Genomic DNA, 27,066 nt, shown 5'->3' on the forward strand with positions numbered 1-27,066 from the left:
GGTACACTAGGTCCCATGAACAGATACTGAAGAGGGAAGGAATGAAGGGATTTAATGTTATACCTAACGGAATAGACAAAACATATGAAACTATATTTTAAAAACTTGTTGAATTTCCAGGGTTTTTGCAGCCATCAAAAGCTTTGGGTGAAGTTCCTCAAGCCGTTCCTCAAGCAGCCATATCATTAATTTCTAATGGGATCAAATGTATGTATTATTATATTAAAGAATCATATTAGCTTTTATTAATTACTTTATTTCCATTTTAAACTAAACATTTGCTTTGACCCTGTCTGGTTTTTGAAAGGGGGACCAGGGCATTCAATTCGAGTCCATACCTCCAATGTAATTCATCCAATAAATTTAATATTTTAAAAAAGAATTACTGATAAATGTTAAGCAAGTAAGCTGAAAACTAGCTGCTCCTTCACCTACTTTACACTGTTAAATTTTACACCAACAACTGTACCTATCTGGAATTGGTTCATGTTGCTTTCGTTCATAAAATGGGAAAATAAGATCAATCACAAGCCCTACACTGCAAAGGTATTCAGAAATTAAATAGTTCCATGTATACAGTATATGTGCAAACACCCATGTGTATATTTGTATAGGGAAAAGACAGCGGAAATACATATTTCTAAATGTCCTGGTCTCTCAGAGTTAATGAATATACTCTCTGTTTACTTTGCCCTCCCATATAACTTCTAATCCGTGGGTGTGGTGAAACTGCCTGATTAATACCTGTTTGTGGGCCACAGAAATAGTTGTGCAGAGTTTGAAACACGGTAATATGAAACCAGTCCTCTTGGTTGATGTTCACTTGCTGCAAGCTACATTTCAGACCAAACCTGCACCAAAGCGGAAGGGTGTTTCTTTTTTTTATTATTATCATTCAGTTTCAAGGGCAGTACAGTCAGTTAACTTCAACACTTGGAATTCTCCAGAAGACAAGGCATGTTTTAGCAAAGAACTTCAAATAAATTCCAATCCATCAAGATTTTCCACATTTCTAATACATAGCCGCTCTGAAGATTCTGCTAAAGCAGCTTTTGACCACAGTGGGGATCTTTCTGAAATTTTCTGCTGACATGAACCGGCACGAGGAAATAACAAACAGCAAGTACCAGTTGTTCAGTACTAACCTTTAACTCTATTTTCTAGAAAATAAAAAGCTTTGGAATTCACAGAACAGTAAAAATCAATGCAACTGTGCCTCGTGCTTTTCAGCCGATTAGTTTGCAGATTTGCTCTGACAAAAAAAAGGCCCTTTGTGTAAAAAGTAAGTTCTGTTGCTGCTGAGAAAATGTGGCATGCAAGATGAGTGAAATCTTCCTATTTCTTCTGTACTAAAGTTGTAGACGTTGGTAGGAATTTGCATTTCATAATACTATGTTCTGGAAAAATAGTGTATAATTTGGAGAAACAGCTTCCCTCCATAATGATTCAATTTACTTACTGAATGAAAAAATATTTCTTGGAAGTAATTGTACAGAAATAAATAGTTCTTGTTCCAGGAATATATGTGTGTTTTGATTTGCCCAACATGGAAAAAGATTGTGATTGCGGTAAGCTGCCTAATCCAGGGAAGGAGAAAGAGACTGAAGCAGGCCATACTTTATTTACTAAATTTTCTATGAAAGCACTGTTTGGATTTACAGATAAATTAGAACCAGGAACTTCAAAACAGCAAGTAATTTTAAAAGGGCTTCAAAATGTCAATGAGGATATTGATAGCCATGTGGACAATAAGGATGAGAAGAACAGAGTAAATGAAGAAGCTGATCCAAATACTGTTCATCTGCTTCCAGAAATGGTGCAGGAAGAAAGTAATGTTCAGGCTGTTCCAGAAACTGACACAAGAGACATATTTGTTTTGGAGGCAGTCTCAGGAATGGGTGACTGGGCTTCAAATGACCATGCAGAAGCTATTACTGGTGCTTCAAGTGTGCACAGAATTTATGCTGGAAACTTTGTTGACTCTGAAGACAATGACAGCATACATAATACCTCGATAGACTATGCTTTTGTTTCAGATGATCATCAGGCTGATGTTTATGGCACAAGTGACCTGGAAACACAGCAAAAGGAGCAGAAGGAGCCGTCTCTCTATTCTAGCCACTCTCCTTTGTGTGAATTCAGCAAACAAGATTGTAAGGATTCCATTCTTGCTCAGGGTACTTTGGCTCATACAACAAATGACACAGAATTAGACAATGAGGCTACAGATGTAGAACCGCATGGAAATGTAACAAACTACTCTGTGTTAAATTGTGCTCTATCATTGGAGGATAATGATCAAAATAAAGAAGACACAGAACTATATACAAAAATGGGTAGTGCTATAGCAGGGGATAACACAGAGCTAATTCTACCAAGTGGCAAATGGCCTTCAAAAGAAATGGGTGATGCAATACCAGAAATATATTCAAATTCAAATGTTAGAACACTAATCAAGGAAAATAATAATTCAGTTTCTACAGCAAAGGATATTCAGGAATCTGAAGAAGAGCAGGGATCTCTTTCAAGTAACTGCAGCACTGATTCTCCTTCAAAGCCAGCATCAAGTGAAAAGTCCTTCCAGCTCCCAGCCTTCTTTAGTGGATTACGTGTTCGAAAGAAAGGGTTGACTGAAGATCCGGAAGAAACTGTCACCGAAATCAAACAGAAAGACAGTGATCTAGCTATGCTCAAATTAAGACAGCCTGTTAAGAAGTCGAATCTTGCACCTGACCCGATAACCAAGAAGAAAATATCAGAGCCAAAAGGTTCTCCTACTTTTCTAGAACAGCTTTCTCAGTTGTTAGGGCCTAAAGCTGAGGAGAAAGGTATTGATGAAGTAGTACCGACATCTGGAGAGGTCCAAGAAAGATCTGTGAGAACAGATCCATCTGAAGAAATGAAACCAAGTCCTGCAGAATCTGCACTGGATGCATTTAAAGCTTTATTTACACGTCCTCCCAAAAAAGAGACAACTGCTGACACTTCAGAATTAGAAGCAATAAAACGTAAAATGAAACATGAAAAGGAAACTCTGATGGCAATATTTGAGAGGTCTAAATCAAAATCCAGTGATGGAGCCACAGAAACAAAACCAGTAGGTTGATTGATTCTTTTGTGTGCTATGTCTAGAATATAGTAGTAAAAACCTGGAGTTTTTGATGTTTAGGTTTCTTGAGTGGGATGAATTAAAATAATGATAGTAAGTTCTGATGCAGAAAATGTACCAAACTGAGGCTGCCCCCCATTTTATTTTTTTCAGCACAATACTAGGTTATCTTGATAAGAGTTGTGCATAAAGACAGTATTGTATAAAATAGCAATGTACATTATACAAATATAGATTATCATACATTAATAGGCAAAATCTTATATGCATGAATTGTCAGATTATATTTCATTTAAAAAAAGAGCAAGAGAAGTGGCAATTGAAAGCCTTATTTGCCTATAATTTATAGATTTGTGACTTACTCATTATTTCAATTTGTTTTTGAAAGCAAATCAATGATTAGTCAACATATTGATGAGCAAATTCTCATTTGTAAAAACATTTAAAAATAATTTCTGTATATTTAATGCATTAACATTTTGCTTTTATCCAAGAGGTTTAAACCAGGATCATGATATGTGTTTACTACCTGTTAGGTAGTGTAAATTGATTGTTATTACGCTACTCAAATTTACATGATGGGTGTTAAGAACCAATTACTGAACTTCCACCGTAGTTTGACACTGTCAATTTAATCTAGTGACATTGTGCATTGTCTTTCATTTTCTATAGTTGGTAATCCCGTGCTTGAAATGCATACAAGGATAACATGCTTATATGGAGCATCAAGTTACTGTGATAGTTTATACAAAAAGGGAAAAATGCAAATCATAGTGATCCACTAGTAAAAAAAAATAATGTGAACCAAATAAAAAGTCCCCAATATGTGCAAACTTTTATGTTCTTCTTCAAGTCCAAAGTTCTGCAAAATGAAAATAGGGAAAGAAGAAAACAAAAGTGGATGTACAGTAATTTATAATATTAAAGTTAAATATTGTAATACATTTTTTTGTTTTTGTTGTTTTGTTTTATCAGGCTGATGTAATTCTTTCAGAGCAGGATGACAAGACTCCAGGAAGACTCCAGACTGTCTGGCCACCACTCAAAGCAGAAGAAGAGAAAATAGGCTTAAAATATACAGAAGCAGGTAATTGAAAGCAGTGATACATAGGATTGGTAATGATAGATTTCTTACACAAATGCTTACACAATATGCTTGAAAACAAAAGTTATTGTATCATTTCCGCAGCTGTAATTTCAAAAGTTGATATAGGTGTTTGTGTGTGTGTGTGTGTGTGTGTGTGTGTATTCATTCAGATTTCTTTTTGCTGACAAAAAGTTTTGAAGTATATATATATTCATATATATTCATATTCATATATATTCATATATATTTATATTCAAAAACTAAAACCCAGATCACCGAGTCTGAAGAATTCTGAATAAATTCTTTAGTCTCGGTGATCTGGGATTTAGTTTTTAGGCAAAGTAAGAAATGTTTGTGTTATTTTAATATACTATATACTTTTCCTAGGCATTGTATATAATACCTAGCCATTCTGCAGAATGACAGCAATGTATGAGAAGAGAATCATGAAAAGGGTTAGCGTTAGGGTTAACCCACTTTTTTGAAAAGACATACATGAAAATGAAAGAAGAAATAAAAATACAAAATAAAGTGGAAAACGTTTACTGAAAAAAAATCAAGAGAAAAAGACCAACATTGACCTACTTGTTGCAACAAGGAAGGCTAGAATGGCATTTTAGCAGGAGTATTTTATACTTTGCTGGTTTGCCTTTTGGTACTGCATAGAAGCCTAGGAAATGAAATATTAAGCATTTCATACTTTGACATCCCATTGTTGACATTCTATAGAATTCCTAGACATTCTATAAAATGCCTAATTTCACATTTTGATGGTAACATAAATAAAACGTTATCATGGTCAGTGAGAAGTGAGACATAATAAAAGACATAGGGATGTAACACAGAAAGCATAAAAATGTATATTTGCAAGGTTCTAAAATGAGATAATAGCTTTATGATATGTTACATATATATTAGTTTCTGAGCAATGCTTCCTAAGTGTGATATATATGAGGATAAGAGAGCAAATCTTTTTCAAGCCATATACCAAACTTTAAGAATCATGTTGGTGCTACTGAGAATCTCAGAAGGAATCCATAGCATCCTGGAAATAATAATGATGATGATGATGATGATGATGATGATGATGATAATAATAATAACAACAACAACAACAATAGGGAGGGACCTTGGAGGTCATCTAGTCCAACCCCATAACTGTTGGATTGAGCTAGAAAAAAGAAACACTGTCATACTTGGTGAAAAATTTTGATTATATAGCATGTGCTCTAAATGACATTCTCACTGTTTGTTGCACACTTAACAAAGAGAAGAGTTTAGAATGCATGGGGCTGCACACAAAGATTCTGACCTAATTTGAGAAATGCCAGAATTAGTCATACTTAAGAAAGTAAAACAATTATTCATGATGTCTTAATCCACTGATCTTCAGAGGAGGGCCAATACCTTGTAATGTGGGCTGCTCTGGGTAGAGGCATCCATCGTAGACTATTTAGATCAGGGCTTTTCAACCTTTTCACCCAATGTACCACTTTTAGGATAAGGCAATATCCGAGTACCACCAGTCACCCAGCAAGGTGTCAAAAACTTGATGACCCCCCCAAAAAGGAAAAAAATGATAAAGTACAAGTAGTCCTCGACTTAAACAATTCACTTAGTGACTGTTCGAAGTTACAACAGCATTGAAAAAAGTGACTTATAACTATTTTTCACACTTATGACTGTTGCAGCATCCCCAGGGTCATGTGATCACCTTTTGCAACTTTTTGACAAATGAAGTGAATGGCAAGGGAGGCGTGGCCAGCTCATCACTCAGGTTGCAGGGTACCTGTGAGGGGTGCGGGCGGGGGAGTGGGGAGGATCCGAGAGTCTCTGGTGGAGGGAGTGGGAGGGAGGGAGCCATCCCTCCCTCCTTCCCTCCCTCCCATTGTCCCTTCTTTCCTTCCTTTCTTCCTTCCCTCCCTCTTTGTCTCTTCCTCCTTCCCTCCCTCCCTTCCATTGTCCCTCCCTCATTGTCCTTTCCTTCTATCCTTTCTTCCTTTCTTTCCTCTTTGTCCCTTCCTTCCTTCCCTTTGTCCCTTCCTTCCTTCCCTCCCTCCCTTCCATTGTTCCTTCCTTCCCTCTCTCCCTCCCATTGTCCCTTCCTTCCTTCTTTCCTTCCTTTCTTCCTTCCCTCCTCTTTGTCTCTTCCTCCTTCCCTCCCTCCCTTCCATTGTTCCTTCCTTCCCTCCCATTTTCCCTTCCTTCCTTCTTTCCTTCCTTTCTTCCTTCCCACCCTCTTTGTCTCTTTCTCCTTCCCTCATTGTCCTTTCCTTCCTTCCTTCCCTTTGTCCCTTCCTTCCCTCCCTCCCTTCCATTGTTCATTCCTTCCTTCCCTCTCTCCCCCATTGTCCCTTCTTTCCTTCCTTTCTTCCTTCCCTCCCTCTTTGTCTCATCCTCCTTCCCTTCCTCCCTTCCATTGTTCTTTCCTTCCCTCCCTCTTTCCCTCCCATTGTCCCTTCCTTCCTTCTTTCCTTCCTTTCTTCCTTCCCTCTCTCTTTGTCTCTTCCTCCTTCCCTCCCTCCTTTCCATTGTCCCTCCCTCCCTCATTGTCCTTCCTTCCCTCCCTCCCTTCCATTGTTCCTTCCTTCCTTCCCTCTCTTTGTCCCTTCCTTCCTCCCCCTCTCCATGCCCAGGAAGGGACAAGGGGAGGGGGACAGGTTGCCAGCGTGGCTGGTGGCTGTGCCGCCGGTGGCCATGGCAACATGCCAAACCTGCCTGTGCACACGCAGAGGCAGAGGAGAGCTCTGCCCAGCTTACTTGCTCATGCTTTGCTGGAAAATATGCCGCTTGCTAATTTAGCAGAAGCACCAGGATCAGCGCAGGGCTACAGCTGATAAGCGCTTCTGCTAAATTAGCAAGCAGCATGTTTTCCAGCAAAGCGCTAGCAAGTGAGCTGGGCAGGAGCCCAGGAGAGCAGCTACAGCTGATCTGCGCTTCTGGGCTGTTCTGCAGAAGCGCGGATCAGCTGTAGCTGCGTGCCCCAATCCTGGGCTCCTGCTCAGCTTACTTGCTCGTGCTTTGCTGGAAAACATGCCGCTTGCTAATTTAGCAGAAGCGCCAGGATCAGCGCAGGGCTACAGCTGATAAGCGCTTCTGCTAAATTAGCAAGCAGCATGTTTTCCAGCAAAGCACTAGCAAGTGACCTGGCCAGGAGCCCAGGAGAGCAGCTACAGCTGATCTGCACTTCTGGACTGCTCTGCAGAATCATGGATCAGCTGTAGCTGCGTGCCCCGATCCTGGGCTCTTGCCCAGCTTGCTTGCTTGCGCGAGCGAGAGGGTAGGGGCGCAGAATCGGCATTTCTGAGCACACGCCGATTTGCGCCCCTTCATTCTTCTGAATGAAGAATTTTAGGGGGTGTTGAAAGCGAGACAGACCTAGGACTGTATTAAGACCATGGATGTAAGGAGAGTGGAAGGGAGGCGAATTCAGGGTGGAGCAGAAAACACGGGGGGAAGGGGTTAGGAAATAAGCACCAAGGTACATGGTGCCTTGCAAGAGATTCCCAAGTGTTCCATAATTGTTTTTCCTCTCTCCTCTGCACGAGAAAAACTTTTGCAGCGGAAATCTGAAACCAGGTGTTCCTATGAGGTGGCGCAGGAGGACCTTGGGAGAGGCGAGGACAAGCTTGGTGTTTCCTCTCTCCCAATACCCTTCCTCTTCTTCACCTCCTTCCCCGGCCTGCCTGCAATCTTAGCTCACAGCTCCGTGGCTTTTCTTTGCCTGCTCTAACCTAGCCAAGCTTTCTTCCGCCCGCCCCACTCCTGGGAGCAGGAGCGCTGAGGAGGTACGGCAGAAACACATGAAGGCGAGAAGTAAAAAACAAAACAAAACGCGGAGTTCCAGCCAGCAGAGGCTTGGCAGCCCGCTGCCGAGAAATAGGAGAGCACAAAGCTAAGGAGAAGAAGGTGGCGGTTTCCTCCCAAAGGGGGGCTCCTTTTCTTCACCCCTTCCCTGGGTTTGTGGGGGAGTTTCTTGTCTCCAATGCTGACAGGTGCTCCTTCCAGCCCGCTGGGAGCTTTCTTGCCCCCTTTGCTTCTCCCCCCGCTTTTGTGAGGATTGTGGCGCCCTTGGGAAGCTGATCATGCTTTGAATCCTAGGAGGAGGAGTCCCTTCCTCCTTCCCTCCCTCTCTCCCTGTCAAGCCCCCACGGGCTCATCATGAACAGCCGGGGGGGAGGAGTGGAGGACGATGTATGGGGCAGCAAAGGAGTCCAGTGGCCAGCACCATTCTATCTGGCAGCTTGGGTGTTGGCTCCATGGGCATCCTGACCAACAGCTGAGCAGCTCCGACTTCCAGCCGCCAAACAGCTGAGTCCTCCGGGAGGCAATGTGAGAGCCCTGAGAGGTATTGCAAGCTCGCGGGGGGAAGGAAAAGAAGACAGAAGAGAGTGAGGCTGCAACAGAGAGAGAGAGAAGGGGGAAAGGAGGGGCAGTTGTGATGTTGGTGCTCAGGGCTGCGACGAGTGGTCTCAAACCCCTTCCTGCCGAGGGAGTGGACGGCTCTGTCTCCTATCAGGCTAGCTCTTGTGAAGTAAGAAGAGAGAGGGGAAGGGCGATATGGATCCCGCTGACCTGCGTGCATGAGAAGAAGTCAATCCGGTTGCTGCACAATGAGTCCCTGGAGAGGGCGGGGCCTTGCTCTGCACCTGCGCTCTTCACGTGCCCCCTGCAGGCCACATTCGGTAGGGTTCATGGAGGCTGCTGCCAAGCAGCATGTTTTCCACAAACAAGTGAGCTGGGAAGGAGCGCAGCGGGGGGGAGGAAGGCGATGCCGCAGGGGGGAGGGAGGCGACACAGTGTACCACCAGCCAGATGGTCACGTATCACCATTGTACACGTACCACCGGTTGAAAAGCCCTGATTTAGATAAGTTCCAATGTCCCAAAGACTTAAAATATTATTACTTATCTAACACATGCAGATTCTCATTATGGCTATTCATTGTTTTGAGCCTAAAATGTTGGTAACTTATTTACAGTCACCCTGGAATCAGTCATTCCCCTCCTAATAAGGGAATTTAGGTTGGCTTCCAGGTGAACTTTTAATCCTAAATGACACAATCAAAATCATTAGCTGATTTTTGTGCTATAATAACTTCTAGAGAATTCTCCCAAGCTATAGCTGTCACAGAACATTCTACTTACATAACAGTATAAGCACTGAGCTGAATCAAGCTCCTTTTCTGAAAATAGGATCATTTCCTTGGTTGACATCTGCTCAGGATATTTTCATCAGTAAAAAAGGAGACATTCATTAATACCCTTTTTCAACTTCTCCCACTATTGCACATTGTCATGGATATCTTTGGGTTGATTATGGGAGCATGGTGAGGTTTACAGAACTGAACAGAATAGCAGAATTGGAAGGTACCGTGGAGATCTTCTAGTCCAACCCCATGCTCAAGCAGGAAACCCTGTACCATTTCAGATAAATGATTATCCAATCTCTTCTTAAGACTCTCTAGTGTTTGAGCTCCCATAATTTCTGGAGGCAAGTTGTTCCACTGATTAATTTGTTATAAATCTCAGGAAATTTCTCCTTAGTTTTAGGCTGGTTCTCTCCTTGATTAGTTTCCATCCATTGCTTTGGAGAATAGGTTGACCCTTCTTATTTATGACTTAGATATTGGACAGTGCTATCATGTCACCCCTAGTCCTTCTTTTCATTGAACTAGACACACCCAATTCCTGCAGCTATTCCTCGTATGTTTTAATTATTTTGTTACTTTTCTCTGTACTCTTTCTAGAGTCTCAACAGCTTTTGAATATTGTGGTGACTAAAACTGGATGCAGTATTCCAAGTGTGATCTTACCAAGGCAATATAAAGTGGGACTAACATTTCATGTGATCTTGATTCTATCCCTCTGTTAAGCAGTTTAGTACTACATTGACTATTTTGGTAGCTGCATCACACTGCTGGCTCAGAGTTAAATGATTGTCCACTAGGGAAAATTGTCCATTAAATTTACAGGGTAGAAGAATATCAACCAAATTATGCTGTCCCATCCATTCTGCTAATGGACCTCGCCTTTGAATCCCATGGGTATCCACTTAGGCAGATTTTGAATCTAATCCAATATCTGATTTACAGTAACAAAATCCACAACTATATGCTTTGCTGTTTATACATTCATATATTTGAGAAAAAATATATTGAATTATTGGAACTTTATAAAATTCTATTTTCAATATTTTTTTTTATATTTAATTGTAAAAAAAGTGTTTCAATAGGTAGTAGCATTGGGGTCGATTTCAGAATGTGACCCAGTTGGGCCTGATTAGCACCTCCTTAAATAAGAGAAACAGTCAAAGAATGAGTTGTTAAGTATATAAACTATAAGGTAGAATATTCTTGGCAACTTTAAGATGTGTGGATTTCAACTCCCAGCGTTCCCCAGCAGCTTGCTGGACTAGAGTTTTAAAAAAAATCAGAAAAGGACAGTGTCACACCTGACCTATCTGTTCTGCACCAAGAAACTTGCAGACATATCCATGTATTTTCCAACAGTCAAGCCTGATTGAATAGCAACTTTCCCTTTTTACTGCAAAAAGCTATGTAAGAATTCAGTAGAAATTTAGAAAATTAGAATTTAATCAGACAGTAGGTACAATATTATTACAATATCATTACTTACTTCTGTTGTGCAATAATTTATATCAAATATATTTTGAACAGACCTAAGCTTCAACAGTTGCATGCTTGTTCACCATGTGATGTGAGTGAAAAGGAAATTTCAATGAACACAAGTAGGAGAAAAATATTCAGTAGCAGTTGGTAAAATCACTGCCATCTGCACAGACTATAAATTTTATTTTTATGCCATATATATGATATATGCCATATATATATATCCTTTCCTATTTTTTCCTATAATTGTCTTGAATTTTACATTTTTTTCTTGTATAAATATCATTAAAAATGTATTTGACCTAACCATTCAAGTTGTAACTGCTAGTCCTATGGTTTTAGTTTAACTACATAACTTATTGATTTAGTTACAGATCACATCAAATCTTTATTACAGTCATGGTACTTTGGTCAGGAGGATGGGATAAAGTCATTAAATAGCCATTTAATGACAAAGTAAAAATAAAAATCTAAAAAAATATGACAAGCTAAAATGTGAAAGATATATAAATTTAGATAGATATAGATAATATAGATATAATAGATATAGATGCAAATATAGATAAACAAGATTCTAAAAAAATCTAAAAGAAGAGTTAGCACTAGATGTAGTAGGGGACTATAAAAGGTTAATATGTGGAAGACTATCACGCTACAGAGCACTCTAATATGGTGAATTAGGTGCTCATTAAATCTAGTTTAGAGCAAAAGACATAATTTTAAAGGGAAAAAAACATTCTTATCAAACGTTTCCTCGCTACCAAATGAAAAAGGGCATAAGGACTGAGCATTTATCAGATTAACTGCCCTACCTCAGAACTGTCTGCTCATAAATTTGTACTCTCTAGGTGGAAATATTTATGTACTATCTCAAATCATTTTTTTCTGCTTATGGAAAGAGAAAATTACATCCTTAAAATGTTTATATAACTTAGTATAGAGGGAAAAATAAGGTTATTTTTATGATTCTTCATTATATTATTTGTCAATATATAAGTATTATATTTCATATTACGACCACTGATTGTGGCTCTGACAATGTGCTGTGCTGAAAATGATATTGTGTATTTCAATTGTATTGAGGTACTGTTGTATCCAGTGCTTTTTTTCTTTAAAAAAAAAAAGGGTGCTGGAACTCACACACGTCATACAACCCACTTTGCCTACCCTACAAAGTTCTATCCAAAAAAGGTGCCGGAACTCCGTTCTGGGCGTTCTATGAGAAAAAAAGCCCTGGTTGTGTCTAATTATTTACTAAAATGACTTTCTTTCTTTCCACTCTGAGCACTGGCAGTAATTTGAATTTTTTTCTGAAACAAGTAATATAAAAAGAGAACTTTGATTAGCTGACAGTGTTGGAAATAATCACACTAAGACATAATTTATTTCATATTTTAAATTTTTAAATAGCATTTTCTAGTGAGTTTATATGTTTCATTTCCATTTCATTGCCTTTTACAGTTATTTAATCCTGCAGCAAAGTCATGCTGTTTCTATGGCACCTTAATTTCCATGGCAACAGACTGTGAAGCTATAAATACTATTTTTAATTTAGTGTGAGAAAAAGAAGTAAGGTTGTGAATGAAAACAAACCAAAGTACCTTAACGGAAAACTGAAAATAATAATATTTGTCATCAAAAAACAGATTTCAGTTGTAATATTAATTGTGTTACAGTATGTAACAATATGTTTTAATTAAAATAACCTGTTTTGGGGTCAAGTGATACATGATCTGGCATTTTGAATTATTTCAAGTCACAAAAATCACAATTATAGTTTTCCTTTTTTTTTTTTTTTGACAAATGAAAGATTTTGAAGACTTGCCCATTGCTTTGTTAATCTGCAGGTTTTTAATACAGCCCTGAGTAAAATTGTACTCTTCTCATTCTTCTCTAATATTTGCAGAAATTATGTTTTGACTGGGAAAAATAAAACCCTTCTTAATGAGACTTGAGTCAGATGGCACTGTTAATTTAACCATTTTTTCTCAATATGGCATTCTTAGGGATATTGGACATCCCAATCAAGCTAGCCAATGGGTACATTGACTTGGGGATATGGAAGCTGAATTCCAACATGTTGGTGAGGCCATTTTAGGAAACACTTAATTGCAAAATAGTACCAGATAACTGTACTGTTTGTGTTATAATGTCAATTTAAATTTACACTAAGCTGCTTACTTTGGAGAAAGTAAGATTTCTGTCAAAAAGGTTCCATTAAATCTAATTTATTTATTTATATAACCTATACAATATTACTTGAATAGCCTTCATAGTCAAATACAATTAAATTCATGCTAAAAGGCCTGTTTTTTAATTCAAGAGACCATTCAAATGATAAACAAAAGCCAGTGAACCCTTTTCTTCTATCTAGACCAGTTGTCATCTTGTAAATAAGCTTTTCAGTTATTTATTTTACTATTATTATGAGTAATCTAAAAGAGGGAATAGAATTTCCCTAATTGCATCTTGTATACATCTTGTTATAAACCTTTGTGAATACAGTATTCTATAAGAACATTCTGAATTAATTTAGATAATGTCATGAACTGAAGTAGCAATAGTAGTGTATCTGAACTATAATCTACTGTTTGTACATATCCTCCATGCTGAATGGCAAACCACTGTTGTGTATTGCTTTGTAAATTGTATTTGTAGAAACCATACGGACAATTATGTTCTAGTTGGATGTAGTGATCAATAATGGTTTGTACTAAATATAAAATAGCCAAGTGAATCTAATTAAAAGAGTGATAGGGATATGGGTAGCTATGGCACAACCTATAATCCAAATAATGTTTGTATCTGAAATGACTCGTTTGCAGAGAACTATGTTGTATGACACAAAGTAAACATTCCATTATTATCATTCCTTTGTTTAAGATGGGCAAACGGGAGTATGAAGCATACCAAAGGCATATCTATTTCACCTTCTTCAATATTTGCCAGTTGGGCGTAATTATTTGCTGGACTCTAATTTTGAATGTTTGGCCTTACAGCAGAATAACTACTCAGTTTTATCAAGTGATCTAGCAGTGGATTAATTTTTCTCTAGGTCATGAGACAGCCAGATATTTACCAAAATAAAAAGAGGGATTATGTGGCCTAGTTATGTTGTCTACATGTATGATTTATCATTTACATGTGTTGTGTATAGACAGGGGAGTAAATGCTTCATTCATATTAAGTGAATGTAGATGTGGTTGAGCATTTACAGATAAATGAAGTAGAAATTCAGGAAAAGGTTTATTTTAACTGATTTGCATTTATGCAAAATTATCTTCCTGCACTTTTTGATGAAAAACTCAGTATCTATAGGAATAACATGTTATCTGAATCTTATAAGTTTTTTCTTGACAGGCCTTAAACTTGAACAATAAAGTGCCAAACTTACCTAACCTTACCAAATCTCCAATACTAAAAATCGTTGAACTATGCACAGCTGCTAGCAATTGCATTTTAGTTATTCTTCATATTTGTTGTAAACCTTATTTTGCTTTTGTTGTACTGGTTTATTGAGACACTAGTCTCCAGCGATTTTTAATTTCAAAAAGATTCCATCATCTGACTGTTTCTGTTCCTGACTGTTATTAATATTGTATACTAATAGTGTATATAGAGCTGTCCATGAAGACAGATTAGAAACTTTAGAACAGTGGTTCTCAACCTGTGGGTCGGGACCCCATTTGGGGTCAAACGACCATTTCACGGGGGTCACCAAACAAGGCTGTCCGCCATTTTTCCCCCTTTTCTTTGGCCATGCCCCTGGCACCCGGTGATGTATAAGTGGTTGGGGGTCACCACAACATGGGAAACTGTATTATGGGGTCATGGCATTAGAAAGGTTGAGAACCACTGCTTTAGAGCAATGTTTCTCAACCTCAGCAAGTTTAAGATGCATGGATTCAACTCCCAGAATTCGCCAGCCAGCAATGAATTCCACTTGCTGAGTTTGAGAAATACTGCTTTAGATTGTTGGAAGGGCAGAGTTCCGTTGCTATCTGCAAGTACGTGTAGCTGCTTGAAACTTTTTAATTTAATTGAACCTATGCCAATTCAGTGGCTGATGTTGATTTATAGAATATTTATATGGACTTAATATGGAATACCTAGGGTTGTTTGGACATGAAAGGTAAATAAGGTCAGCTCTAGTTAATGCTTGGATAAAAAACTATGAGAAAATAACCAGAGTTACTGGGAAGTTGTAAACTCATCCTAAAAGGCAGTGATGAACAATTTCTGTATTATTGCCAATAATTGATATGCTTGGCTCAAAGGAGACCTTGTGTTGAATAAAAAAGGTCAGCTACCTCATGGAAGAGTAAACTACATGACCACCATGCCAGGATAGGGAAATATATGTATCTGTTGCCAAATAAAAGCCTTCTCAGTAGGTACTTTCAGAGACTCACTTATGTTCTTGGAAATATATTTCAGAACTAAAATACTGTGTTTCATTGGGGAATATATAAGAACACAGAATGTAATAACATTTGATTGTGAAATATGTAAGAGACGTAGATCAATCTACCAGTGTAAACCAGATAAATTAATATTTTCTAGGCTACAGAAGCTATAGCTTTCAAGGAGCAATCAAAATGGATTCCTCAGTCTTTCTACCTGAGAATCTTATACTGCATATTAGAGGTATTGAACTGGGGACATTTTTTTAGGCAAAGATGACATATAACTGTGAGACAGAACTAGGATATAACTATGGTTTCAATATCATTAGTACAATACAAAATTGAAAATATAAGTTCTATATTTTGAAAAATCTGATTCAGTACAGTATAGTTAGATGCACTTCCAATGGAAAACCATTCAGCTGCCACCAGAAAACGAAAAGATTTATTTTTCAATCTCCTTTTCCTTGTCTTGATATCAAGAAGTCCTAATGCAACAAAGTTTTTATCACCTTTTATTGACCTGTTTGCTGCATTACAATTAATTAATACTAGGATGCATAGTTTGGAAGAGTAAGGTGCAATCATTCTACCAATGACATTCTTAAAATGTTAAACTTGTGTAAAGAGTCTGCCTGTTGTTGGTTTGTACAGTATTTGTGTATATATATTGAAGCCGCAGTTCTGGAAATGATACTGAATTTACCATGACATTTTTTTTGTTCAAACTAGTTCTAAAGATAATCACAAATTGTAAACATCACAAATTAATCTTGAATGCTAGGATTGCTAATTCCAGGACAGTTGGAAGCATTTTCAGTTGCCTGAATTAAATAATAAATCAATATATTCTACTTACAGTAACTATGTGTTGTGTTGTAGTCAGTTTTCCCATCTCTTTCAACATATCATTTGTTAGTAATTACTACCTTGAGTTGTTGTACTATGATGCTTGTGTCATCAGTGATAGTAGTTGACCACTTTCTCTTCTATCAGCCTTCATACTTGCAAATGATTGCCTTCATACTTGCAAATGATTTATTCAAATATATTTAAAGTATTCCTAAATAGATGTTTTCTATGCCTATATTCTGACTTTCACTTAAGCCTTTTGCATTTATTGGAAGAAGAAAAAAAATACTTGTTCCAAAATATTGTCATTGTATCATGTGCAATTCACATTTGTTGATGCACCTGTGTTAATTTGCAAAACAAAACTTTATCAAAGCTTTAATAGAAATAATTCACTTCAATGTTTTTAAATCCTGCAACTAGAGTTCAACAAAGCATAAACTACTGACATCTAGTGGCTGAATCAGAAACTTGCAGAATATTGAAAATGTATCTAACATCTTCAAAATAAAGATAAATGTGAAAATGAAACCGAGATGGGAAGATACTTTTAAACTTTACCCTTGCCATCACTTTTTCTATTAAAAATTGTCTTTTCATTTGATTTTCTCCCTAAGAAGAAAGTTCCTAGGTCTATAATTTTTTTTAAAGCTTCCACTTGTATTATTATAAATATTTGCTATAAATATTTTCCTCATGATTCCTTTACTTGCTAACTGCCATTTCTTTTGTATTACATTTTTGTTTATTACTATTGTTGTGAATTTTACATTTTATTCACCACCTAGCATTACTTTGGTGAGAGGTGTGGCTATATAAATAGAAAATAAATAAAGAAGGCCTCTTCAGATGTTTTTGCCTCTCCAGATACAATATTTTACTTAGAAAGTGTGGTAAGGCAGAGTAACTGTGGTAACTGTAAACATTTTATAAAAGGATAGCACTGTACCTTCAAAACAAAGACATATTGAGAAATGCTCTCAGTCTCTCCCTGTTCATCCCTACTTCCAAGTGCTGCATTGGCTGCCCCTGCTGTCTAGGTTTAAAAGACTACCTATTTTTTTGAGGCCCAACGGTGCAGACTTCTTTCAGTGCCAAGCTCTGAGCATTGCACGCCATAATTATTTAATACCTTCCTACAAGACTTCGTAATACTTGCTGCACTGATGACTTTATGGCTGCTGCGCTTTCTCCAAAATTAGCAGTTTTCAATGCTGGTAAGTGAGGAAGAAACACACAAGCGGGTGAAAGAGCAGGTTTTATCTCCTCAGTCTAGCAGTCTCAGCTACACCGAGATCATGGGAGAGTGTGTGAGCTTGTGTGTTCACAGGTAAATATGGTGAAAATGCTTGTGTAGAGTCGCTGTTGCATCTTTCTGCTTTAGTATGGTGTGTGGGCTAAGGTGTTTGACTAGTACTAGGGACATCCAGTCTCAACTTCACCCAAAGCCATTCTCTCGCAGTTCAACCTCCTTCACAAGGTTGCTATGGTAGGAAAGAGCATTATTTGTTTTATTTATTAAGCTGGCCATCCATCTCATGGAAAGTGACTTTGTGTCTGTCTTGAGATCCTGATGGAAATATGAGGAGTAATTCTAAGAAGCAAGCAAATACTGGCAGCCACTAGGTCTCAAAAGATTCCCCACCCTTGTTGTAAAGAGCTGCTTCCTTTGTTTTAACAGCTGTGTGGTAGTGTGGTGTAGAGGAAGTTTCTCTGCTAGCTCTGCCTCCATCAGTAAAGCTTTTAGAGAGGTGGATGAAGAAGTCTGCTTTATCGGCTTCCCCAGAGGAGGAAATTTTAAAGAGTAGAGGTGGTCAAGATGATAAAAGGGCTAACAATCAAATCCCATTTCTGTCTTCATATAGCTATGGATCATGAAACACAATGGTAACCATGTTGACAAAATCCAAAATCCAGACCATAAGTTCTTAATTAAGTCAGTCAAGATTTAATAATAACAATAAACTTTTGAACATCTATAAGGTATACCTCACTATGAAATTGCAGTTTTCATTTCTAAAATTGCTTTAAAACAGATTTTTCAGTGAGGTTCTGTACTGTGACCCTCATGTTTATTTGCAGAATCCTGAAGCCATTTCTTGCCTATATATAGATTGGTTTATGATAATAATGTCCTGATCTGTCTTCTCTTCTGTTAATCTAATTCACAAGAAGAATTGAAGTATTTGCTTTGAAGGATTTATCAAGAACTTCCAGCCTGCTTTAAATGTAATAATCTTGAATAATATACTTATCAAAGGCAAATATATAAATCCACAAGGTTTCTTGTTTATCATCTGAGCTTAGCTGTTATTTAATGTGCAACAGATACTGAGCTTCTGCTGTCTTATCTAAAAACAAATATGTACTCTTCATCTTAAATCAGATAAAAAGGTATTTTTGACCCAAAACACAGTTTGATTAATAAAAGTAATCCAGATTCTCTTGGATATTTGCATCTTATTAAAGATCAGCAGAATTACCAGCAATAAAAGCTTAAATTTTAACTCAGCCAGTTAAACAAATGCACGAGCATTTCTTTTGATTGGCATAATGGCATTTGGAGACCTGTCATCACAAGTAGTTTCAGCTCTTGAATCAATTCCCCATCCAAGTATCTTCTGGACCAACCACCTGAACATTGGTGTCTTCTCAGTACGTTTCTTAATGGGCACAAGCAATAGCAGAAGCTGAATCTGTGCTTTGCTATATTTTATTTTTATTTTGCCCAAATTGCAATTAGTGCAGCATTCTTCTAGAACATCTTCCCAGTTCAGTAACCTTACAAGAAATCTAGAACTAATATGGCCAGCAAGTTTTGTATGATCAGATGTTCAGTTGTCCAATTGTATCAGGTGCTGATGGAGTGTTAAATCCAACACTTAGCCGCAGTTCAGTGTGTTCTTTGCTTTTATCTTATGTTTCAGTTTTCTGTGCTGAGCTTTTGGATTGATATAGAAACACTTTGTATAAGAGAATGACTAACTGTTTCAATTTAATTACTATAAAAATATACTAAGGATAATTTTTTAAATTTTACTCTTTAGCTCATTGCGTATCTCTTAAGGAGAACAACTGGGTTGATAAAAGATATAATCCATGTTGATGTTTCTGTGTTAAATAAAGGCAATGTCTATCTGATGTGACGGCCATGTATATGAATTGTATAAAAGCCATATTGATCTAGGAGAATAATAGGCCTGCTTCATAAGAAAATTGTGTCTGCATTATTATTTTTAGGTAAAAAATAAACTAACAAAAGTGGGTGAGAGGGTGTATCTTTGATGACAATAAGAAGTAATAGATTGTTTAAGATTTTTTTCCTTGCCCTTTTGTGAAAAAAAACAAAAATACCTAATTGAAATAAGAAAGAGTAGATATCAGCAGTCCATTGCTGCAATAGGTATAGATTTATATTTTCACTTTGGATAGATTTAATTTGGCTACTCACCTAATATGTGTAGTTTAATAAGAACTATACATAACTGAGAGAAGAAGAAAAAAAGAAATTTCAGGGTATTTGAAGTTACATTCAGCATGTAATCAGGTAGTGACTTTTTGATTTGTTTTCTTTTGGGAGGGAATTGTTTGTTTGCATAGATCAGAATACTTTGGTTTTATTTACTTTTTTACTCAATTTATGCTCAAACTCAGTATTATGAAAATACCACAAGAATCTTATTCCTTGTATAAGATGAGATGACAGGAGAAATGAAGCAAATTTTCCCTGTCTTTCTTTAGCATAGTATACATCATTTATCTTGTTATATGCATATATACCCATTTTAATATATACAATATTGCTGTTTTTAGCATTTGTTTGCTTACTTGTTCATATTATCTATTTGTTGTCTCGCTTCTTTGTTGCCCGTTGTCTTGTTTTGTCTCTTTAATAAGGATCAGTAAAATCAGGAGTTTTAGCTACACTTAAAAGGCTATATTTCTCTTAATAGTGGCTGATGTTCCTTACAGACCTGACCCTACAGTCTCATAATCCTCTATTTCACAACAGTGTCACTTGCTTAGGGTTCAGAAGCTGTGGACCAACCTGCAGAGTCAAAAAATGCTGTGGGAACTGATTCTGCTTCAAACCACATTGCTTCACTGGCACTCTCAGTCAGGAGCTATCTTGGCTCCTCATTCCTTGACATCTTCTCTTCTTTTCCTTGGAGCAGAAGAAGGAAAAAGCAGAAGGAGATGAGGAACCTTTGGCAAACATGACAAAATCTGTATGATAAATCCACAGACTACTTAAAGAGTTAGGTAGTCCATGGGTCTATTCTTCCATCCCTCTGATTCAAGAGCTAAACAAATTTGTAGCTGCCAATTATACTTTTTTTCCAGCAAAAGCAGTGATGGGATTCAAATATGTGAACAACCAGTTCTCTGTGTGGATGCCACTTCCAGAAGTCCATTCTGGGCCTGGGCAACAAAAAATTAGCTACCGGTTCTGCTGAAGTGGTACGAACTGGTAGAATCTCACCACTGAGCAAAAGCCTTAGGCAACTCTACAACAATGCCTAGTGAACTGACTTGACTTTCCCAGTAGTCCAACTTTAGGAGATGGTGGCAAGGGAGAAGGAAGTCAGTAATAATCTATCATTTCTGCAATCATATCAACTGCTGGATCACAGTTCTATCTATAAATTTAAATAGCCCTGCATTCAGGAAAAAAGCACTCAAGATCCACCTCAACATTACTATAGAATAATTTAAGAGATGGAAGATGTCTAATTTCACTTTTGTATAACTAGTTAATATTACTCTTATAGTAATATATTCTCAGCTGGATAAAGGCCAGTTGTAGGAAAGAAAATGTCTTTAGGTCAACATGGATTTATGACAGTATGTACAAACTTTGACTGAGAAGGAAGAATTGTTTGAATTGTGTTCAGTTTATTTGGAATGTTGCTTCTGGTATTTCAGTTGAAGTAGCTCTCTCGCTTTCAGTGATTGGTAGGTGGGGTCGATGTCAATGTATCTGTTATATAATAATAATAGTAGTAAAGTTGGAAGGGACCTTGGAGGTCATCTAGTCCAACCCCCTGCTCGGGCAGGAAACCCTACACCATTTCGGACAAGTGGCTGTCCAGTCTCTTCTTAAAAACTTCCAGTGTTGGAATATTTACTGCTGGAGGCAAGCTGTTCCACTGATTAATTGTTCTCACTGTCAGGAAGTTTCTCCTTAGTTCTAGGTTGCTTCTCTCCTTGATTAGTTTCCACCCGTTGCTTCTTGTCCTGCCTTCAGGTGCTTTGGAAAATAGCTTAATTCCCTCTTCTTTATGGCAGCCCCTGAGATATTGGAATACTGCTATCATGTCCCCCCTTGTCCTTCTCTTCGTTAAACTAGACATACCCAATTCTAGCAACCGTTCCTTATATGTTTTAGCCTCCAGTCCCCTAATCATCTTTGTTGCTCTTCTCTGTACTCTTTCTAGAGTCTCAACATCTTTTTTACATCGTGGTGACCAAAACTGGATGCAGTATTCCAAGTGTGGCCTTACCAAGGCATTGAAGAGTGGTATTAATACTTCACGTGATCTTGATTCTATCCCTCTGTTAATGCAGCCTAGCACTGTGTTGGCCTTTTTGGCAGCTGCAGCACACTGCTGGCTCATATTTAAGTGATTGTCTACTAGGACTCCGAGGTCCCTCTCACAGTTACTACTATTGAGCATGGTGCCACCTATGCTGTACTTGTGCATTTGGTTTTTCTTGCCTAAATGTAGAACCTTGCTTTTTTCACCATTGAATTTCATTTTGTTAGTTAGTGCCCAGTGTTCAAGTCTGTCCAGATCCTTCTGTATCTTAAGCCTGTCTTCTGGAGTGTTGGCTATTCCTGCCAGCTTGGTGTCGTCTGCAAATTTGATGAGTTCCCCATCTATCCCTTCATCCAAATCGTTGATGAAGATGTTGAAGAGTACTGGGCCCAGAACAGAGCCCTGGGGCACCCCACTACACACTTCCCTCCATATAGATGCAGTTCCATTGAGGACCACTTGCTGAGTACGGCCGGTCAGCCAGCTACGGATCCATCTGGTGGTGGTTCTGTCTACCCCACATTTTTCTATCTTGTCAAGTAGTAGGTTGTGATCTACTTTATCAAATGCCTTACTGAAGTCCAAGTAAATTATGTCCACAGCATTCCTCTGATCCACTAATTTTGTCACTTGGTCAAAGAATGCAATAAGATTTGTCTGGCATTGATTGGTTGGTGGAGAACCAGGCCTTGAGGAATTCTCTTCCTCTTTTCGACTTTGCTTGGGTTATAATTCTGGTCCGGGTTAGATCGAACTTGTGTTCTTCCGAGTCCTCGTGCATGGACATGAGGACAATGGGTTGTGTCTTTTGATAGCCAGAGAGTGCTCATGCAGTCTGGTAGATAGCTTTTTTCCTGTTTGGCCCACAGAGTTCTTTTCACAGTTGTTGCAATGGACTTGGTATATCATGCCTGATCTTTGATTTGTTTCTGTTGGCTCTTTAGATTTTGATAGGATCCATCTGATAATTGAGGCTGGTTTGTGGGCTACTGTGAGGTCGTGTTGGCATAGTAGTCTTGCTGTCACCTCTGAAATGTTCAGTATGTAAGGAATTGTGATTCGTTTGGTCGTTGCTGTTCCTGAATGGAGACGAAACATTTGCAACCTAATTAGCTATGTATGTGTACATGTATGTGTGGGTATATGTGTACATATGTATGTGTGTATGGTGTGTGTGTATGTACATACACACTCTCAAACATACATACACATGCATACTTATATACATATATACATACTTACATACACATACAAACACACTTCATAGTTTTCTTTAATGAAAATGTGACAATTTGTCTATTTTATCTATGATTGCTTGTCTGATGTGAGAGTACTAGTAATGTACACAATTTTACCTTATTTAATTGAATTTGCTGTGAATTTTTATTTATTATTGCTAGGTCCAATACTTTCAGCAATCTATTCACTATGACTCCAATATAATTTACCCGATAAGTATATTGAATTTAGGTTAAATAGCAACCAATTGATTGAAGTTAGTAGCTACATTTTTAGAAGTGCTATTTTAGGGTGTTTCTAAGTTATTGAAATCAGAAAGTGGGACCTTCATATATGGCTATCAAGGTTATGATAGAATATCTCAGATGGTTACCAAGAGACAATTCCATGTGCATTATTTCGTAAGTATGCTTATAGACTACAGTATGTATGTATAGATCAACTGTCACTCCTTTCTTTTTTTCCCATTTCTTTCACCATCTTAATATTTTAAGTTTTTCTTTTAGATATTTTTTTATAATTCCTCTACTGCAAATTAGGAATTATAGTGTGTATGTATATGAATACACTTTCCATTCCATTTTCCATTTTCCTCTTTTAGAAGTCACTATTTTGTTTTGTTCTGGCAGTTCTATTACTAAAATAATAATATTACAGTAATAATATAATAATAGCAAATAGAATGATACATAGATATAGATATAGATATATATTCTTAAGAAGGCTAAAAACAAAAAGGTGATTCCTGGGTAGACTCATGTTTAACTAGCAAAAATGCAAGAACACCAGGAAATATAAAACTATAAAAAGTTTTAATAAGTTAAAATACCAAGCTTTTGCCGGCAACTGCCAGCATCGTCAGGGTAGCTTCCAGTCGATGGGAAAGGCTATTTATGGATATGGCGTTCTTTGCACCCGGCTCCTGGACCTCGTTACAGGTCCCAGCCAATCCACTTGCACTCTGATCGTAGTTTCCGTGTTGCTGATCGTTATTTTCTTGCTTTCCTTGTTTGTATCTATGTCCCCACCCCCCTCCTCATGTGGGGATGGATTGGGAGAGCCTGTATGTTTTCACTGTTTGTTTTCCTCATCCTCCTTCCTGATACTCCCCCTCCTTGTTCTCCTCCCACCTTCCCTCTTTCCATAGTCCCTTTTCACAGTTGCCATCTCATTGCTTTCTCCTACGTCACAAGATTTCATTGCAGTTATCTTATCGTAACCCCCGTTCTCCAATGTTGCCCCACTAACATTCATTTTCTTATCAATGGGAGCATTTCCAACGGCATTGCTAGGGCTCGTAACATCTTTAGGTTGACAGTCACTCTCCCCTCCACATAGAGTCCTTGGTATGTCTAGTTCTATGTCGTACTAGACATAGTAACTTGGGGAAAAGATGAAAATGCTTATGTATCTTTTTTGTCATTTTTTCACTGTTTTCTTACAGCGCTTTTATGTAGTTTTTTCTTCTTTTTCTTATAGCATCACTATAATGTTTGTGTTTTGCTGTTTTTTTCTTTTTTGTTATTAATGAAAAAATTAATATAAAATATAAAGAAAAAATATTACCCTAGAAGCCATTAATACAAAATGAAAAGCAACATAATTTATTGTAGCAAAATGTAAATTTAGTGCATTGTGCTTCAATATATTTTAAAGTTCCACTTTATACTTTGTGTACTACACTGTAGTCAGGAAAACCTGTATGATATCAGATAGAGTAATTCCTTTGATATTTGTGCTGGTGTCTCAGAAACCTTTGTAACATTGGTCTGACATATTATTTCACTTTTTGTAGAGTACCATGCTGTGATTTTGCAGTTAAAAAGGGAACATAAGGATGAAATTGAGAAACTAAAAGTAAGTATCCTTGGGTATTTATTTCTATACAAATATTTCCTCTTCCACTGTCGAATTATTGTATAAATTTATTGTTCTTATTAGGCATCTCCTGTATTGAAAATATTTTTCATCTTCAAATATTGTCAGAATTTTAAACATTCTCAAACAACAGTTCCTTAGAGAAATAATAGACCTCTGTGAATGCCAAGCTTTGTTAACTGTTAGAGAGACTACAGGATAATATAAATCAATATTGTCCCACCATTCATGCTGAACTGCTGACTTCATTTATCTTAATGGAACCATCCCTGTATTTAAAGTTTATGAAAAACATTTTAGCTCAATATATTTGGATTTCTTTGGTTAGCTATTCACTGCAATTGAGTTTTCAGGAACAAGGATTTAAAGTTTGTTATGTAAGAGTCTTCATTTTATGTGTTATTCGATACAGGTATATCTAGTTAAACTGATCCATGTGTTGCTTCAGAAATCCACACATCTGTCTGATCTGAATAGAAAAAGATACAGAATAAACAATTACATTTACAAAAAGTAATATTTCTATTATTCTATTTTCCTTCGTTAGTAAATATTCCCAATACAAGAGTAAGTTAAATGAAAAACAGAAGCATATGCTATTGTGTAATACACTTATTTCCAAGGTACCTGATGTATACATAAGCTTTTTTACAGTCTTTGTTGATAATATTCTTTTTTTCTAATTGTAGTTAAATATTGTACTTGAAAAAGTAGAATCCAATATACCTATTTGACACCTGGTTGTAAGTCCAAACTCAGCAGTATCAATTTTGCTATGAATCCAAAACCACCTGAGTCTATATTGTTTCATCCCATTGATTGGGAGGGGGGAAGGACAATGCGTGTCTCATTTTTTGGATAATGCAAATTTGGGAAGGTCAACTCTTTCATCCTCTGAGACATTTAAAGCAAAATGGCTGGGACCTTATGGGTCACCAGATGGTGTTGGATCGGTCCTTGTCATTCCTAACCATTGACTATGTTTGGCTGCATCTGATGAAAGATCATTCCAACAACATCTGGAGGACGACGAGGTTCCTTGCCTGTTATGTACAACCAAATTTTATAAAAATCTATTAATAAAAAAAATCTCCACTAGAGGTCAGTTAAACATCTCTTTCTCTTCCTGAGAGAGAGAGAAAAAAAGTTACAAGGTTAGTTGCTTCCTGTTCTCTCCTATCTTAGAGATATTAACATTTTGTAGAACATTTTTCACATGGTACTTTGCAGTAATTAACCTATCCTGTGTTCAGGTCTCTGGTTATATATTGTGCATCAAAGGAATGTAGAGATACAACCTACTGAAGCAAATGTGGGAGATGATATCAGAGTGGAAAATTCAGAACTTAAATACAAATATTCAAATGATTTTCTTTATTGAATATGAGTAACAAATTGCAAAGCAAAGCTCCAATCTTCAAAAGAAGGTGAAAGGGAATTAAGTTTCTATGGAGTGAGCAATTGGATTAAGAATTAGGGGGCACTTTCCATTAAATACTTTAAATAAAAGAATTACAAATTTAACTCTTTGTTAATTAAACAGATGAAAAATTAGCAATTTCTGAACATCTCAGAGAGTGGGATCATCATAGGCTTACCTGTAGGCTGTTTTTATAGTAGATTTGATTATAATGTTAATGGTTAATATTAATTAATCTTAAATTAATATAATAGATTAATACATACTAATTTATTATTATAAGCAGTTACATCTCAAGAAGCCTCTTCAGCTCTGAATGGATGGTGGATAAATCCTTCCATTCTCCATCATCCAGTCAGAGCTGAAGAAGCTTCTTGTATGAGAGAAAAACAAGAAAGTCCAATTGCCTCATGAAAAAGTACCTTTGGGATATTATGAGCAGTCTTCAGATTGAACAGTAAGGTAAGCCAGGATCTTAAAATTCAAACCTTGCTGTATAAAGTAAGTATTGAATTTGTAGTAGAGATAGTCTGACTCTCAACCACAGTTGGGACCAGAATGTCTGTTTCTGAGTAAGGTGATGGTTACGTGAGACGTGCCCAATTTTACTGTTAAGCAAATATCTGCAGTTGTTAAGTGAACTATGTGGTCATTAAATGAATACCCCCCATTCAGTTTGCTTGTTGGAAGTCAGCAAATGGTGATCACATGACCTGGAGATACTTTAACCATTGTAAATACATGTGGTTGCCCAGCACCCAAATTTTAATTCTGTGACCATGGAGATGCAGCAATGGTCATAAGTATGAGGTCCTATCATTAGTCACTTGTTTCAATGTCATTGTAACGTCGAACGATCAGTAAACAAATGGGTGTGCATTGAGGACTTCCTGTATTTGACCAG

At 37.3% G+C, this 27,066-nt stretch overlaps 1 protein-coding gene across 4 annotated transcripts in view; it reads left to right on the forward strand.

The window, feature by feature from the left end:
- FMN1 (formin 1) overlaps nt 1–27,066 on the forward strand; it is a 132,315-nt gene that overhangs the window by 40,813 nt on the left and 64,436 nt on the right. For 2 of the 4 annotated variants that reach the window (XM_039341611.1, XM_039341612.1), the window contains exons 4-5: nt 4,085–4,196; nt 24,660–24,721. In XM_039341611.1, the coding sequence (XP_039197545.1) occupies nt 4,085–4,196; nt 24,660–24,721 (174 nt within the window). Of the gene's footprint in view, nt 1–401; nt 3,098–4,084; nt 4,197–24,659; nt 24,722–27,066 lie in introns of those variants that run through there. The other 2 variants (XM_039341614.1, XM_039341613.1) reach the window with 2 other exon arrangements.

The sequence above is a fragment of the Crotalus tigris genome, unplaced genomic scaffold (genome assembly GCF_016545835.1).
Source record: "Crotalus tigris isolate CLP2741 ecotype Arizona unplaced genomic scaffold, ASM1654583v1 scf7180000017771.5222438, whole genome shotgun sequence".
Lineage (NCBI taxonomy): Eukaryota > Metazoa > Chordata > Lepidosauria > Squamata > Viperidae > Crotalus > Crotalus tigris.